We start from the raw sequence: 18,830 nt of genomic DNA on the forward strand, positions 1-18,830 counted from the left end.
TTCCTTGTAAGCACAACTTAATGGGGAGACAATAATGTGCAGAAGTAGGAATCAAACTGGTGTTCTCATCTCTCTATATGTGCATAACTGCTTGGTAAATGTTAACTGAGCTGGGCATCTGTAGTCCAGCTCAGCAAGCTGAATCTGTCAGTCTTGCAGGATTGATTGCTGCTTAGTAAACACAAAAACTTTGATAAATGGCTATAAATTTGTGCTTAGTCATCACAATTTGCAGACCATGGATTTTTTGCAATCAATATGCTTAAAGTTAAGGGTTGAGTAGATAATATTTGATTGATGGGTTGAAAATTCAAAAAAGACAGTTAAGTGTTGTTTTGAGAAAGCCCCAAAAAGAATAGGGCTCATAGCAATCCCAATACAAGTGTGGTCTCTTTATATTTTCATGGCTCAAAGTTGTTACTGAATCCAACTTTATTTTCCTGTAGAAATGGAAATGTTATGAATTTTATAGTCCTGCAAGAGATGTTTGGCATTTCCAAATAGCCCCTTTTAAATCTATGACCATTCCTTCTCCTCAGACACAGATCATTTATTGTGGTTTATTGCTTCTTCCTTCCCTTCTACCTAACATGAGACATTGTCTACTGTCTTGGTATTCACAATGTTTGCACTGCCTTTCACTTATTTCTACTGTTTTTATCAAATTTTCCCACTCCATGATGTATATTTAATTTCAGTATATTCTTAAACATGCACCTGACATAACTGTGAATTTATTTCACGTTGTTAAGTGTATCAGTTAGAAATAAATCCTCTCTGCTTTTTTCTCTGAAGTATTTCTTCCTTACCAAGATACCACTTTTGTGTTTCACATTGATAACAATGAAGTAGCCTATAGGGAGCTGTTTCTGCTTCTAAGAATAATTCAAATAGCTGTCCCCAGCACACATTTTTGCAGCATTGGTTGTTAGATTGAAGAAGTAGGATGTACTTGATTTTCCATCTGCACAGTGGTACCAGTGAAACTAATCTTTCAGTCTTTGCATGCCCAAATCCACCAGTGACTGTAGAGAAAGTCAGGGTGCATAAATAACTCAGGATCAGCTTCACAAGTATGGGATTTGCAGTAACACAACTCCTATAACCATTGGAATTATTTTCTCGTGCAGACGAGGATCCAACGTCTCGCTGACTTTGGATATGAGCAGCCTGGGAAGTGTTGAACCTTTTGTCACCGTGCCGACCCCTCGAGAAAAGGTGGCCATGGAATACCTGCAGTCAGCCGGCCGCGTCCTGACGCGGCAGCAGCTCCGCGACGCCGTGGCCTGTTCACATGTTCTGCAAACAGAATTCATGGTGAGCTTAGCAGTGTGCTTGAAAACACAATTCATGGTGAGATTAACAGCGTGCTGGAAAACAGAATTCATGGTGAGCTTAGCAGCGTGCTGGAAATGAGGAGCTGTGACACAAGTGGCACAACAGAAACCGGGGGGAAAAATAATCGGGCAACGCTTTAATGTCAAGGTACAAATAATTTCCAAAGGGCAGATTAGATAGTTTCAAGGTGATGGTTTGTTTTTTTTTTTGAAGTCTTATCATAGATGAGCCAAGTATTATAACAGACCTATGGTGCAAAGAGTCAGAACTGTAACACTGTGACAGTTTCAAAGAGATCATAAAGGCTATGATGAAAACACAGTAATGATTGGAGATTTTGTTTATTCCCATGTAAACGTCATGTATGTTTGCAATTTGAGCACTAAATTTTAGTCACTGTAAAATATTTTTTTGAGCAGGTAATGATACCCACAGTCCTTGTTCAAAAGGGACTTTTTTCCCAAGGTCCAAAATATCTTTAACAAACATGTCATGCAGCAGCCTAACATACTCAAGATAAAAAAACCCCTGAAGTGTTGTACAAGTGTATTTATTAGTAAAAAGGGTAAGAATCTACAATGAAGAAAGTGGCTGAGTAAAAAAAAGTCAGAGCAGGAAAACTCAGTCAGGGAAAACACATTACTTTAGGAAGATCTGAAAAAGTCTGGTATTGCAAAACATTTAAATTAAAAAAGCTGTCAGAAAAAAGGAGACACTTTTTGCTAGGGAACTACAAAAGAGCATAAACTGATGCCACTTGAATGTGAAAGCTGCGCAAGGCAGGGCAAAAAAGGTTTTGAATTTTAAAAAATCATAGCTTCATGCTTAAACAGATCAAAAGCATGAGGCTTACTAAAGAATACAAGGATCAGTTGATGATCAAAATCGAAGAAAAGTGCTTTGGGGGAGCTGAACCAGTAGGTGAGAAGTGACTCCATTATTTGCTAGAAGAACTTAGGAAATTTCCTGTATCAGTGGCAGGGATAGGTTCAAACAGATCACTATAGGTTCTGTTTGATCTTGAAGCATTAGTAGAAGGGATTCTATACCAAATCAATAAAATTAATAAAAATAAGCTAGTAGTCACCCAGGACCCTAAAGGAGTCCATATAAGCACTTACTGATGTATTAACTGGAGAGCTGTAATGTAGCAGTTGTGTTTCAGCAGCTGAGGAATCAGAGAGCCTGAGGTAGCAATTTTTTAGAAGAGTTCCAGAATTGATCCAGAGGACTGTATGTCTAGAAATCTGATATCTAATTCAAAGAAACTGGAAGGAATTAAAATTAACATGCCAGAGCACATGATCCCTTAAGTTTCATTTTGTTTCCAATTTGTACATGTGAATCAGTAGATGATGAGTGCCATCTTACTCTAGAAATCACTTTTCATTATGAATAATTGCATCCTATGGAGCAGCCCTTTTAATTACCTTTAAAATCCAAGGTTTATAGTAAAAGTCATTTCCTTAAGAAAAGTAAAGCCCTTAGTTTTTCTACCAGAATGTGAACAGCCAGTGTACACAGAAAATATTACAATCATCCAACATCCTTTTATCACCAGTTATGCCATAGGTTCTCTGCCATTCTGCTGCTTAGGCAGGAAAGTCAAAAGAAATAACTTCATCATGCTTTATCCCCCCATGTTAGGAGACAGTTTGTACAGATAAATTGGCACCTCATAGAATCCTGTTTACCCAAATTGTCTCACACAGCAGTTGTGCACAGCTTTGGGGAGACAGTCACATTTTATTTGTCCCCCAGGGGGGTACAACATGACTTTGACCATTCAGTGTTTCCACAGAATTTTATTGAAAAGGTCATGACTTGTCTATTCTGTTTTCAAACCATTTTTAAAAATGTGTTTTAAGATGAAGCTGTTGAACAGTATCTGTTTACCATGTTCCCTGCTACAGATAATAGCTCAAGTAGGAACTTGAGGCATGTAAAGAACGCAGTATATAACCCTCAGTCTTTCTGCTCACACAGCTCATTTTAACTAGCTAAAGAAATACAGTAAGGCAGTCTTCTGGACACTGGAATTATTAGCTCTCATGAAAAACTTCCAAATGTGAAAAAAGTGGCAAAATGTTCTAAGTTTCCAGTGGAAAATTAAAACATGAGTGGTTTCAGGTTATTTTTAGGTCTTCAATTTTTATTCATTGACAATTACAGGGATGTTACTTAATTAAAGGTTATATTTGGTTGGGAAAATATACCTGATTTGCAAAGAGAAGGAAACATAATTTGCCCAGCATATATGTTTTCTTTATTAGACTGAGTTGCTGCTCTTCAAAGGACAGAATATCTGAAGTTTGTGACAAAACATAAAATTCATTCCCAAAATACGGGAACGTCAAGAAATACAGTCATGCATGGGAAAGTGCCTCATCATTAAATCTATAAAATTAGGTCCTCATAAAAATGGAGGGATTAATCTAATGACTACCTGCCTGAATTTTCCTAAATTTTGCCACATTTTCTCTAATGCTTTCAGAGATCCAAATCATACCTCTTCAAGTGTATGAACAGCATTTAAAACCTAATGTGAGCCAGAATAGCTGCTATTAGAAAGGATCACTCAGAGAGGGAAACCAACCCATGAACAATGTGCATAGGCATCTATAATTGCTTGCAGGGAATTGCTTGAGCTTTGCTTGAGCATGGGAATGTGTGCAGTTTATGCATTATTTGCAATCATTTAATTAAATATATTTGTTTAATAAAAAAATTATATATGTATATATTGCCTATACATCTACAGAGTTTGTATACTAGTTTGTACATGTTCCTGCTATTTGCAGTCTGCTGGGCTTATTTGCTCCCCTGTTAGCAGGAATATTATCACCATATTATCCTGAGGTTTTCTTTTCTGGAATAATCTTTTTTTTCTCCCAGCCAGTTTCAGAATAAGTGACTTGTCTGTGGCTTTGATCCACGGTGTATTGTCAGATTTGTCTGTGCCCTTGGACTCACAAGTACTTACTACTGGGAGGAGACCACTGATTAGAAAGTGTTTACAGGATGTAAGTGATTAATGTTATTAATGGTCCCAGTTGGCCCAAAGAAATGTGTTTCTGTTTTCAACTTGGTGGCATTTTTGCATCTGTCAGTAACTTGCCAAATGATTAACTATTTAAAAATTTCAGCAGGCATAGTAAGGGAGACAGCCAGGCATCTGGAAGACCCTCACCAACCACCATCACTGGGGCAGGCAGAGGACTCTTCCTCACAAATCCTTTTCTCTAGATGACAGACAGAGATCCCTTTAAGCACAAGCTTAGTGTCTTGCTCTCTCTCCCTTGGTGCATTTTTTAGCACAGAAACATTTCAGAGGCCATGTACTGGTGCTGTTTGTGCTAAGCCAGAGCTGAGCTAGGGAAGCTCTAGGTCAGCCAGTTGGAACAATTTGGAGCCCAAGGGCCAAGGGTGAGAGTCTCAGACAGAGGCCACCATTGGGAAGTGGTAGAAGTCAGGGGTGAATATGAGGACAGTATGGGAGCTCATTTTGTAGTTTTTTTGGATGAGGAAACAGCATTAGATGCAGGACTGAGGTGACATGGTTTGACCTGAAGTAGTGGGGATGAGATTTATGCAAGAATGAAATCTTAGAAGTGAGAAGATGCTGAAGTTAGGACAGCTGTCATACAGATGGCAGTACAGCAATCTGGAAAAGGATTGGGTGGAGTGCCTGCAAGAAAGGTGTGTCTTAGCAGCAGCACTTTGGCTGGCCTGACACAGCAAGTCATTATTTTGAGGAACCAGCTGAAGACCAAGAAGAGATCAAGGAAGAAATGAATGAGAAAGAAGGGAAAATAAAGAAGGTTCATGAAATGCATATGCATAAAGCAGAGAAGGTAAAAAAATAAAAATTAACACAGATGCAACCTGACATAGTAAAATGTTTGGAAGCCAAGTTGGGAAGTGGAGATGAATCACAGCATTTCAGCATGAACCATCTCAATTTTACTTAACTTTGCCATCTCTTCAAGCAGTAAAGTGAGAGAGTAGCTTCCCCTGCTTGGTGAACCCATGTAAAAATCTGCTGTTGGGTGCATGCTTGACAAGCTGCTAGAGGCCTCATCCCTGTTCCTTTAAAAAAAAAACCCTGCAGAGGTCAGTCATGCTGGGCAGGACCAGAGCTTGTGTCTGAAGGACAGGGACTGTACATCTCTTCTGTACCAATGTACTAGGCAGGCCTGCACCTCTAGAGCAGAAACCAACTCATTTTGGAGGGAAATCCCTAAGAAAACTTTCCAGTCATGCAAACCAACAGATCCTCCCCATTTTCCTATGTGTCTCTAAGAGGCAATTACGTAGGATGCCACTGTCTCTTAGGCTAAATATCATAGGCTAACATGATGTTTCCAAGTCTTTATTTGTAACTGTTTCTTTAAGTAGAGTATTAATTTACTGAAGATCAAATTCAGCTTACTCTAAGACAATTTAAATTATGGTGGCCAAAAAAAATCAGCATAAAAATGAAGATTTGAGTAAACTGAAGCATTTTCAATGTGATTTTGCCTGATTATTTTAGTTGGTAAAGCATCCACCACAATCATGAAAGAAACAAACAACCCCTGCATGTTTCATCCTGCCATTTCAAAAGTTTTATTCAGCTGTAGAAGCATTTTTTCAAGACCTCAAAATCAAAATTTTTCTTATTCTCCCTTAAACCAAGTTAAACATTTTTTTCAATGCAAGTTTTGTGAATTTTTACTTTTCATGCTGACAAATAATTTGAAAAACAGTGATTTTAAGTTTATGAGGGGTTTATCTGTGTATTTTTTAAACTTAAAGGAAACTGTCACATTAGTTACTTGCAACTTACATCTGCAATGTAAATCAGTCACCAAAAGATGAAAATGAGAAGCAAAAGAAATAGCTTCAGGTTTTTATTACTTTTGAGTCTGAATGCAAAAGACTAAGGCACTTCATTCTAGTAGTTTAAATAAAACACAAGTGAGGTCTTTGAATTTCATTGGTAAGGGCCTAGCACAATTTTTTTTAAAAGTTTGCCATATATTAATATTTAATTATATTTAAAGTTCCTCCCTCAATTATATAAAGTATTGCTCTTTTTTGCCACAATACTGTACTTTTGAACTCCACTTTTCTGGAACTATAGTGCATTTTTTTTTTTTTTAATAATTTATCAAAAGTGTTCCCTGGAAGTCACCCCTTCAATATGCAACTCCCTGTGTTTATTAAAGGAAGGGTGTTGACAGGCTTGAGGTGGGAACCACTTTTTTCCTTAATAACTTTGATGTTAAGAGACAGTTGTGTAACAGCAGATGGCCTTCTGGTGATAGTTTCCTGCATGGCTCCTTTGGAAACATCAGTCTGATTTAATTTTTTTTTTTTTTTTCATAGGAAATACCAATGAATTTTGTGGATCCCAAAGAAATTGACATCCCAAGTCATGGAACTAAAAACCGCTATAAAACAATTTTGCCAAGTAAGTGAGCTAGCCCATGGTTTCCCACCCTGACATTTAGTCCTGCTTTGAGAACATATTGCTGTGAAAATCTGTCTTTATATCTGCTTAATGTGTACCCATTCATACTTGTATTTATAATCCATGTAGAAAGATAACAGAAGCCCAGTGTTATTAGACTGGCAAATGCAGAACTCTCACTGGGTGCCTTAGTAGGTGCACAGGATGGCAGCATCCCAGCCATGTACTGATGAAAAGCCATGTACATCCCAGCCATGTACAAGGGCAAGCCTGGCTCATGCTGATTTTCCCTGAAAGGCAGCTCAGACAAATGGGGAGAATGAGGTCTGGCATGCTTTGCAGTAGCTCCTCACCATAGCCCAAACCATCTTGCAGTTACTGAATTGCCTCTGGTTGTGTCAAGATACTTAGGACTAAAGAAACCCTGACTACAAAAAGGAAGTGCAACCTATCTCGTCACTACATGGCTCCCATCTTTAAAGGTCCTGTGGTGAAGCTTTTTTTTCTTCTCCATGCACTAAATTCTCTTTGCAGAAATCTGTTTACATTCCTGAAACAGTGCTGCCTCTTCATTGCTCTTAACTTGTTACTGCCTTGCTATACTGCTTCTGTATTTTCATTGGCCCAAATTCATATACAATTGCTTTGTTATAATTGGATGTGATTGAAAACTTTTCAGTGGAATAGTTTTCCTTCAAAATACATGTTTCTCTGAAATGCAGCTATTTTCATAACATTTGTTGGTGGATAATGAGGTATTCCATTTCTCTTCTATTAAGCATTTTGTTTCTGTTCTGTTTCAAAATAGCTTGCAGAAGTTTTAACATTAAACGAAATATAGACATGAATAATTGATTTTTTATAATTTTTGACATCACCAAAGTGAAAAAGTTCAGTGATTCAAAGTATTACAGAACATTGCTATAGAAAAATGTAAATCCTTTGCTTAGGTTTGGAATGAAGAATACTTTTAAAATGACAGCATATCCTATCAACCAGAAATTTTCTTTCTAAACATCTCTAGAATATCCTTGTGTGCCTATGCTATATGTTAGTCATTCCAATTCACACAAATTATGATGTTTCTCTCACCAAACCTGAAAACACTATAGTTTGTTGATATCATGCCAAGGCCTTGCAGTCAAACTAATGCAAACTGATGGCCTTCAGCCTCTGGATTAATCTCAGAGATGTGATATTAGCTGGGAAAGGAGCTTGTGTGGAGTCCTTGCTTCTCTTCAGCCTCCAGTAAAATTTTCATTGTGTTCAAGGTTAGTTTATCTATTGCAACCAATAGATGCCTGCATCTGAGTACAGTCATGAAATATTGAAGGGAATTAAAGACAGAAAGTGACTGAATGCAAGTTAGATACCAACAATCAGACAATTGACTGTCCCTTGGAGTCTGTCCCAGTATCAGCAGGATGTACACAGAGGGTGAAATCCTGACCCCTTTGATGACAGCAGGGCTTTTGCCATCTGCTGCAGTGGAGACAAGATATCACCAGCCCTCCTTCTGCTTGAGGGGCAGATTTTTGGAAGGAGTTCCCCTTTCCCACAGCATCTCATGTCCAGCCACCATCAGGTTCACCTCCAGCAATGCCTTGCAAATGCTGTGAGTCCAATTTCACTGTAGCATGTGTTTTGAATTGGGCCATGCTTGATGCTGATGAGCTTTGAGAACCAGCGTGCCTGTGTGTCTTCACCTCCAGTTAGCTGGGTTGTGCCGCTAGCTCCATGGCACATTTCCAACCCAGGCACACTGCTGGTGTGCACCACAGCTGCCCACTGACAGGCACTTTGTAACCATCCTTGACAGAAATCACAAGGTCTGTTGTGTGTTAGCACCAGGTTTACAAAGAAGATATTTTAAGGATTGAGGCACATGCTCATAATAAATATTCTCACACCCCACACCCCTTCTGAGAGGGTTTGGAAATTATTTGAGTGGTTAAATAGAGCAGCTTTCCTGGTTTCCTGCTCAGATTATATCAACCCATTGCTTTGTACACCCACATCAGCTTTTCCATTCCCAGCACTGGGTGCGTCTCCTGAATCAGGGCACCTGTGATGACAAGTGACGTCCTAAAAATGCCCAGTCCTGCCAGCTCCTCCCTCTATGCTGCAGTGGATGTTCTCATTTTCTAAGAGATAATTCCGTGACAGGGTGCATGAGGGCAGGATTATTTTAGCAGATACTACCCAGCCAGACACACTCATGTGAAATACAACTAATGCCTATTGAAAATTATTCTATATGGAAAACTACAAAGTACAGGAGATGTTACATTTCTATGACAGTTGTTTCAGTTGCAGTATAACATAGCCAACACTCTTATGCAAATGCCAGGCTGTTAAGTTCTCTAAGTGTTATTTGCATTACAATAATACTCTAATTCAACTGCTTTGGGGTTAATGTGGGATCAGAGTCCTTAACATAAGTGTTCCTCCATCCTTCCTCCAGATTGACTCCACCCAGACCTCCTGTTAAACCCTGCTCTCTATCTTTAGCTCTCTATCTTCCTCTGCCACCAGTCTACAGTATTTCTCATGCCCTCTGAGCAGGTTTCCAATCCTGCACATAGATTTCCCAGTCTCTCACCACAGCCACATTCCTCTGGCAGAACAGCAGCCCTGCTGCTCATTTTTCATCCTCTTACTGCACATCTTCATCTCTGCCTGCTTGTCTCCTGCAGCCCCCACTACACGTCCCTGCAGTGGGACCTCAGCTTCCTACTATCTTCCCCTATATCTCCTACTACTTCTTCAGCTCTATATCTTTCCTACTTCCTGCCTCATTTCTCCATCTCAAACCAGAAGCAGAATTCCTGTGGTATTTCAGAGTATGCATGGACTTTTGCTTACAAAGGAGAAAGTGGTTTAACACTATTCTGTGGGTGTCTTTGTATGTGCAACACATCCATTAGTTTACCATTCCCCATTCCTCTCTGAAGAATAACCTCAAGTCAAAAGTCTGCATGAAAAAACACCCTGGGCAGAGCAGCAGCTTCACAGAAACATGAAGACAGAAACCATTTAGGGTATCAGAGCCAGAAGTGAACAGTCTGTTTCTTGAAGTGCTTGTAATAACACTGGCTGATATTCCACTAAAGACAAGGGGAAAGTTAAATCATATGATCAAAGCACTTTATTATAATAGCATGTAAATAGATGCTGTAAAACCATTCTCTTGAGGCTGAACTTTTTGAGCTCCCTTGTACTCCCCAGTCCTGACTACAAACAGTCATATTTGCTCCAGTTCTGCTCCCAAATGAAAGCACCCATGGAGTGAATTATCCTCCAGTATCCATGGCATGGTGGGAGGCTGTCCAGCACTGCTACCATATAACCCTGCATGTTTTCTGCACCAGGCACTCTCACGGAGGCAAGTTACAGTCCCTTTAACACCCTCTTCTTCCTCCAATGTTATAAATTCAGGACAACATTAATTTGTTAAAGGTGAAGGTAGAAGAAGCACCTTCTACTCTATTGAGAGAACTATTCCAGGCTTCCTAGATACATGGAAAAAACCAGCAGTAATTTGGTTAAAACTATAGAAGACATATTTTCTTAGTAATTATCAGTGGTTAGCAGCACCAGTGCATTTTCAGATATTGATGAATTCAGTCTTGCAGTCAATATCTGTCTTTCTGCTGTAGCTTCAGTCTCCAAGACTTCACCATCCTTAAGGATAAGATTATTTCCTCCAAGGTATTTGTCATTCAGGAGGAAGCTAATGACTTCTATCTGTATCTGATGATTCCCTAGTGGCTCTGGATCTTTAGCATTGTTCAGGTTTTCCTCATTTCCAAGCTCAGTTTACAGCACTTGCCTATTTCATAAGTGATCATGACTGTTAATTTATAAAGGATTCCTGTTCGGAAGCAGTGTTTATTTCATTGATTGCAGTTGGAAGGAGGTCTCAGAAATGGTGAAGTTGATTTAGCTGCTCCCTAGTAACAGGGGGATTTATCTCAAGACATGGTAATTAAACTGGATGTTGAGTCTGCTTGGAAGAGGTTTTTTAAGGTAGGGGTCAAGCGACATCAGAATCGGAGGCATTGTGTGAGCTAGAGGAAGAGGGTGTTTTTTCAAGGCCACGTAGCCTTAGGCATTTGTGGAAATGGCTAATATCCACTCTGTGCTGAAAAGAAATGGGAGGTTTCCTGTCCTCATATTGTTAAAGGGGAAAAAAGCTCTAAATGAAAAAAATTAGGAAAGCTAGTACAAAGATATTTTAACACAAGTTAATTAGGGTTCACGTAGTGCTGTTAACCACAGAAGACTGGACTTCCATGTGGAGACTTTAAAGTCATGCAGTCATTTGCATATTTTAAGAAACTTACTTTCAAAACATCATCCTGGGTTCTACAGAGGCTCCACTTCTGTTCAAGGTGCTCCTGTGACCTCCAGTGGGAAAAGGACATAAAGTATGTTTGGGATCATCCCTCCTCTTCCTCTGATTTGCAAAGGTCTTATCGTGTTATTAGGAACAGGATGAAAAGTCACAAAAGAAATCCAGAAGCAGCTCTGAAAATTAGTAGGCTTTGCTGCAGCATATGTATAAAGATCAGTTATATAATTTTTGTGTAAACACAGGGGCCACACTCTAAACAGAGTTTTCTTATCTTTTCCAGCTCAGTGCCCAAGTATGTATCTTTAAACACATTGCCTAGATTGCACTCAGCAAAGGAGCTATCCAGAGACTATTTCCAAACCAATAGGTATCTGTACACTGTCAAAAAGCCCAGCTGATTATCACTATTAAGCAAAATGCCAGAATAAGATATATTTTTTCAGCACAGAAATACTTCTATATAATTCTGTTCGTGGTAGAATATTTTTTCAGAAAAAGTGTGAAGAAAGTCAAAGTGTGTCCCTAGAAAGCCACAACATGGGCATCTCGCTCCTGGTCTGCTTCCCCCTTTCTTGTATACTTGCAGAATAAACTGCTTTAATTCCAAAATAGTCTTACAGTGGTGAGAGGTGGAGAGGAGAAGGTCCCATCATCACAAATGAAGAGGCAAAACCTTCCTTTTCAGAAGGGGTTTAATAACCCCCAGCTCTCTTCTCTATAGAATTGGCCCGCACTCCATTCTAGAGCATTCAAGACTGAAGGAAAGAACAGTGTGAAGGAAAATGTTCCTGTATTTTGGCATTGTGTCTCCAGTCCAGTATACATGAATGGTCACAAATTGTGTCAGATGAGGACACAGGACTGAGGGGAAGAACATGGATTACCTAGTCTAGCCCCATATAGTAAACTTAAATTGTCATAAAACACATATATTTTATTTTATCCCAGACAAAGGAATCTTTTCTTAATTTAAATCCAACTGTCCAGTGCAGTCACTGAACACTACAGCTCCAGGAAAAAGTACCAAATTCAAGTTCAAAGGGCTTGGTGTAATTATGAACCATTGTAAAATGGTAGGACACAGGTTCCAGAGACAGCCTAGGCAGGTCAGCTCTGTAGCAGACTGGACCTCACTGAGCACTGCCTGGGCTCACAGTGCTGCTTCAGCTCTCTGAGATGGTTCTGCACAGCCCAGCATTGTGCACTGCAGGGGTGCCTTGGTTGCATGTGGTGATCCTTTGTAGAGGGAAGAATTTGGTGCATAATTCTTTAATGCTTGACGACTCCAAATAACAGTAGGTTTTTTTCCTTCAGGAAGTCTTTGGTTTTCTTTAGAAATCTTCTAACTTGGGTTTTCTTATTAATTTCCATCTTCCTTGTGCTCTTAGATCCTCTAAGCAGAGTGTATTTGAAACCAAAAAATCCATCTGACACCTTGAGTACCTACATAAATGCTAACTACATTAGGGTAAGTAAATGTACACTCTTCATGTACTTTTGAGAAAATATTTTATTTGCCATGTGAATACCTGGCTTTACCAAGGTGCCACTTATTTTATTCTTACCTGTCTTCATTGATAATTCCAAATCTTTTTGTCTACATATGTGTGTTAGAAATAGTTTCATGAGCCATTTCTAACAAAGTCACAGAGTCATGAATGTATAAAAATGGTTGTAATAAAAAAATCAAATAGTTTATAAAAAACATGAGAAATACACGCATTACTCTCTGTTTACTTTGTTATTTGCTGTTTCATATTGACCTACTGCCTTATAGTAAGCAAAAGAGGGCTGCCTTTTAAAAATGACAGATACAAGTATTTTCAAGATACCAATTGATAGTCCTGAAATCAACAGTTAAGTAATTAAATAAATACTGTAGCAAAATTTGTGAAAAGGAACATAAACAGACATATTTAATACACACATGTGCCTGAAACACAGCTGTTCACATTCTACTCCCTGTACTGGCCACATGACACAATGACAAAACCAGCATGAACCCTGTTGGAAAGCAAGATTTCTAAGTGTCAGGTATGTTATAGTCCTTGATCACACACAGACATACACACACACACAGAGCTTTCTTGAACTCATTACAGAGTATATGCTAAATAGACTATGAAGAAACTACTTCAATCATATTGTAGGAATATAGTCCTCTACCTGCAAAATTAAATTATTTCTTTAGAGTTTTTATCCAGACCCTCCGCTGGAATAAAGGTAATAGTGCAATGGGAATTTGGCTACAGAACTCTAGAGTGATGTTGCTTCTTCAGTTAACAGTACATTAGTATGTAGGTACACAACACCATGCCCTTTACCCTGCCTCACTATGCATCCTGTACTTTCAGCATTTCTTATTAAGACATTATCATGTAACTAAGCAGAGTGGTTCTATTAGGACAGCAACAACATCATATCCAGGAGTCAGTCCATATGTTGAGTCCTCTCAGGTCTCCCTTTTCCCTATGCCACCCTTCACTCTCACATATAGTGATTCGTCCTGCTAACACCAGTTAAACTGTCAGCAGCTATGGGGAAAAATGCAGCCCAGCAATGAAATAAAATTTCACATCCATGTATACAAAGTCATTGGGCTTGCTGGGCTCCTGACAGACCTGTCTTGGACAAAGTATGTTCAGGCAGGTTGGTGAGTGGCAGGAGGACAGTTTGTGCCAGCTGAGGATTGTCCCACTGCTTCATGCAATGAGTAACAGCTCTCATGGAGAAAGGCTCCCAAAAGGAAGACCCAAGGCTACAGGCTCCCACACCACCTCTTGCTGTTCTCCATTCACTCATTCCCTTCAGACATAGCCAGGCTCTTTCCTGCATTACTGTTGGGCACCCTGTCACTGCACAAAATCATAACTTCTCCTTTTCATACAAAAAATAAGAAAGCCTGTCTTTCTTGTTTTTCCCATTTCTTCTTGTCTTTCCCTCTCTTCTGCTTTCCCCCTGTTTGTCTGGCCTTTCTTTGACCTCCTGAATGTTCATGTGTGTCTTGGGACTCCCTATACTCCCTATATATAGGAATATATATGTATATTCCTATAAAGTCTCATAAAGGTGCTTCTCCCTTAGGAAACATGTACAGCAGAGTCTTTGACTCCACAAGAAATCATGTATTTTAAAGTTGTTTCCTGTCATGAATCTTTGCAGATACCAGTTTTATAGTTCTTTTTTTCATGTGGCTTGTTGACTATAAACTAGCTTGTAAATACTGCTGCAATTTAAATTATAGATTAAGGATGAGGAAAGTCCCGATAACTTGAAGAATGAAGTTAGCTAAAAGAAGCCAAGTAAACAGGAAAATTTGAGAGGATTTGTTGTATTCTCAAGACCATTTCAGTTCATCAAATCAGTTTCCAGAGAAAAAACTGTTCTACTGAAAAATTTCTGATTTGCTCTACTTTTAGTTGTACCTTCTTTCAGTTCAAATTTTTTTTTAAATTTCAGATTAATTTTCCTGCTCTTTCTGCTCTTTTATTCACCTGAAATATTGATTGATCACATGAGTTTAAAGTAAATGCTTTTGTGTCTGTTTCTAAACCAGGGATATGGAGGTAAAGAGAAGGCTTTCATTGCAACTCAGGGACCCATGATTAATACCGTGAATGATTTCTGGCAGATGGTTTGGCAAGAAGACAGCCCTGTCATTGTTATGATCACAAAGCTGAAAGAAAAAAATGAGGTATGACAACTGGCCAAACTGAGAAATTATTTCTATAGCTGCATGCTATAGAAGGGACTTCAGAAGATATGGAAGGAAGCTAGCAGATAACTGGTTCTTAAATAATCTGTTAATAAGATATGTGAAATATAATGAGGGGGTAGCTAAATTCACCAAATTCAATAGCATAGCCATCGTAAGCCATTATGTATTTTAAAAAAAATCAGTTTTCTAGATCTGTGCTGTTGGGTTCCTAACTTTTTAGAAAACATGTAATTTATCTGTTGGTCACCTCTGTACTTCTTTTACTTATATACTTGCTGGTATATAAAGACTAGATGGTTAATGTTACAATTAGCAGTTTTCTGACACGGCTGAAGTTTGCACTTTGCTATAATTTCAGGGATTTAATCCATTCCCAATGTTACAAATCTTCTGGACTGTCCTAGAAATACAGTTTGGGCATGCAGATGCCAACACCACAGAGGAACTTGGACAGAATGGAAATAATGTTTTTACCTTGGTATCAATTAGACTTGACAATTGCTTTTTAGTGGCTAATGGCCATCTAACTGTCTGTATGCATTCCATGACTTTTGCATCAGTTCCAAACTATATCTTCAATATCTTTATTTAGTAATCATGTAAATTTTTGTCAGGCTTTATTTGATAGTGCCAGAGTCCATATTTCTAAATACCAAAACTTAAGAACAAAAATCACTCTCTCAACACTAAATCTGTTCTGAAAGACTGAATGTTGAAGAAGTGGTTTGCAGGGCTTGTGGACAAGAGGGAGTCAGAAATAAAGGAGATGGACTTTTTTCTTGAGTCCAGACTTAGTAATGATTCCCAACTGCAGGTAGGTGCCTCAATCAAGTATCAGCCCACTGCCATGCAAGCACCAGGACTGTATTTCCCCTGCTACACTCACACCCCTGGTATTCAAACTCAGATGCACGATGGTAGAGCAACAGAATTTATTCAGGCAAAGTTTCTAGTCTGAGTGATCGAAGACCAAGAGTCTGAGTGCATTCCCAGGGATCAAACTCACTGCTCCATTTAAATGTGCACTCAGTAGATATATTCTTCTTTCTTCTGCCCTTGATGTTGCTTCACTCTCTCAGCATAAGTTTGGACTTCTAACATCAGCTTAAAATCCAGGGGATTTTAAGAAACTGTATATGAAAAGTAGATTGGTCTTGTAAAATGTCCCAAGAGCTTTTCTCACACCAGGTGCCATTTTGCACTAGACTGTTCAAAGGTGTTCAGAATCCCAAGATTAGTCACGAAAGCATAGCAATCAACCAGGCTAATAGACCAAAAAAGTATTTCACTGAGGAAATGCTGACTGTTTAAACACTCACATCTGACACCGTGTAAGAAGAATGACTTGAAAGAAGTGCCCAGTGGTTTTCATGGTGTCAGGAAGCTCTGTGTTTACCTGAGTTACACAGGCTCTAGGCACTGGTGTTTATCAGCATTGTTGTGCCTGGCAATGGTAATTTCCTCCACACAGAAAGGGTGAGGAATCTCAAGTTGTTCCCAGGCTATATAGAGAGGCTGTGTTTGTGCAAGCTGTCCTGTCTAGAAACCTTAGGAGCTCTCCCACTGTCAGCAGGGTCCTCCTGAAAAGAAAGCAAACTCTTTTTGGCCATGCTCAGCATATTATCTTCGCTGTTTGAATATTTGCTCTCTGTAGAGAAGGCAAAAGCAGATCTTATTTAGAATAATAGCACTTGGTATTCTTTCCTTTCTGGGGTCTGCTTTATTTCCATCATTTTCAGGGAGGTGCATCTGCAGTATACAGACATACAAATACTTCATATCTGCAAGCATATTTATCCACTCATCCCTTAACACATTCACCCCTGAACAAATAAACCTCTATACCTGACTCTCATGCATAGGCCAATTCCTCAGTTGATATAACACAAGTCAGCTTCCATTTGAGCTATGATGTACTGTAATGTATGAAGGAATGTATAATGAAGGAGCTCTCAAATGAGACACACATGAAAAACCTAAATCTCAACAATAAATTAATTTATTTTGCATTAGAAAAATTATTTTGGACATTAGTGTCCTAGTTCAAGATACTGATGTAACAAATTTGCATTAGTGATGGTAATTGTTGAAATAATGATACATTAATCTGGTATCAGATGAAAAATTGTTTAAAATTGCTGTGCTAAGTATGAGTTTCTGCAAGATGGATGAATTGTAGACAACTGAGCAAAATATTTGTTTTAGCTATACAAAGTAAACATGTAAAATTTGTAAAACCTGTGCCTCAGAACTGCACAATGTCTGAACAAATTGAAAATCTACCTGTGCAAGGAGAGTCCACAGCAAAGGAACTTCTGCCTGAATTACTGGTGAGAAACTTGGAAATTAGGCTGTGGTTATGGGGTTAGTATGAGGAAAAACACATACTCATCTATGTACTATGTAGTGATCTATGTACCCTCTGTGGTCATTGAAGAGCAGTAGTCACCTCCAGAGGGTGATCCATCCCACTTTGAAAGAATGAGATAAATCACTAACTGAAGGTGGCCATCTCTAATTCTGTACTGATATTCTAATATACAATCCTCTAAAGCTTTAGACACAAGGCACATATGATTTTCATATATTACTGAGTTTAGTCAGAACAACTGAGCAGTGGAATTTAGATAAATATATGGGGTGTAAGAATGTCACAGAGATACATATATTATTTCATAGAGAAGTTTATAGACTTCTGTTGTATCAGCTGATTTTTGTCATTAAGCTATATACTACATAAATAATCGTTTTTTCTGCCTTCAAAATTTACTAGTAACATCAGCTGTTAAACAGGAAACATTTTGGGAAGCTTAAGTAAAGAATCTTGTACAGCATTCTGCAAGAAGAGTTAACTAATACTGCCTGATGCATCAGATTATTCAGATAATGCAAATCTCATTGTCAGTAATTATCTAGGACAATCTTGTTAACTCACTGTTTAAAGCTCATGTCACATTTCATGTACATTTTTTCCTGGTTGGTCTACCCTTATATATGTACAGCCAAGTAGATTTCAGAATTCAGAAATCCTACCTTTGACATGCTTCATATGAGATTCCTTGAAGATTGCTTACTAGTTAAGTTGAGTATTGGTGCCATAGAAAGGTTTTGTAAGAACTCAGGAGAATTTGGTGCTAACTGTGAGGATTTCAGTATATGAAGGCACATCCTGTAAGCCCTCTTAAAGTGTACCTCTCATGCTTGAGTTAGTAGAGACAGTAAATAGGGGGCAGGAGTAAAAAGGGATTCTGGAATTGAAGCTTTACTGTTATTATTCTTTACTTTTGTGTTATTGGGACCGTTAATGTGTAAATTTATAGGCATAGCTATATGCAGAAATGCCCCAGAAGCAGAGTTGTAGTAAAGCAGCTGCACAAATATTTGCAAATTGTAAAACTAATTGTTCAAGGTCCAAATCCAGAGAATGTAAATGCAGTAAACACCATGTCACCTGGGACAGCCTTCCTCGTTTGGCAGAACTGGGGCCAGGCTGCAAAAGGCACAGTTCTGGCAAGTTGAAAACATTGACTGAGATAAATCACAGGTGCCAGCCCCAGACAGAAGCAGGGCAGATCCCACTCAGGTCTGGAGATGCTCAGGAGCAGTCCATGGAGCTTGGCACCCAGTGGGAATGGGCCAGGGCATGCCAGGAGACAGGAGAGGGAATGGAAGGAAGCCCAAGCCTGCAGCCCTGTCACAGGGGAAAGACAAAGGCTGAAATCAATTAAAAGTCATGTGAGAGAGTGTTTCTTGTATAAACTTCCTGTTTGTCAGGGAATATTTAGTTGGGGGTGGGGAGGGGCCATGTTTGTTTCTGATAAATACTATGTGCAGTGCATTTTTACTGCTTGAAGACATGAGGCTGGACACCAGACTCCTCATCCACTATATCTGAAGTTTGAACAGGTTTAAAATGTATCTACTAGAGAAGAATTTTCTTTTATGTCCGAGTTTACTTTTGT

At 38.9% G+C, this 18,830-nt stretch overlaps 1 protein-coding gene across 4 annotated transcripts in view; it reads left to right on the plus strand.

Moving 5' to 3' along the window:
• The window catches only part of PTPRR (protein tyrosine phosphatase receptor type R), a 135,465-nt gene that overhangs the window by 103,894 nt on the left and 12,741 nt on the right, over positions 1–18,830 (plus strand). For all 4 annotated transcript variants that reach the window (XM_079303345.1, XM_079303346.1, XM_079303348.1 and 1 more), the window contains 4 exons: positions 1,131–1,317; positions 6,709–6,793; positions 12,539–12,618; positions 14,707–14,844. In XM_079303345.1, coding sequence (XP_079159471.1) covers positions 1,131–1,317; positions 6,709–6,793; positions 12,539–12,618; positions 14,707–14,844 — 490 coding nt within the window. The remainder of the gene's footprint in view (positions 1–1,130; positions 1,318–6,708; positions 6,794–12,538; positions 12,619–14,706; positions 14,845–18,830) is intronic.

The sequence above is a fragment of the Erithacus rubecula genome, assembly GCF_903797595.1.
Source record: "Erithacus rubecula genome assembly, chromosome: 4".
Lineage (NCBI taxonomy): Eukaryota > Metazoa > Chordata > Aves > Passeriformes > Muscicapidae > Erithacus > Erithacus rubecula.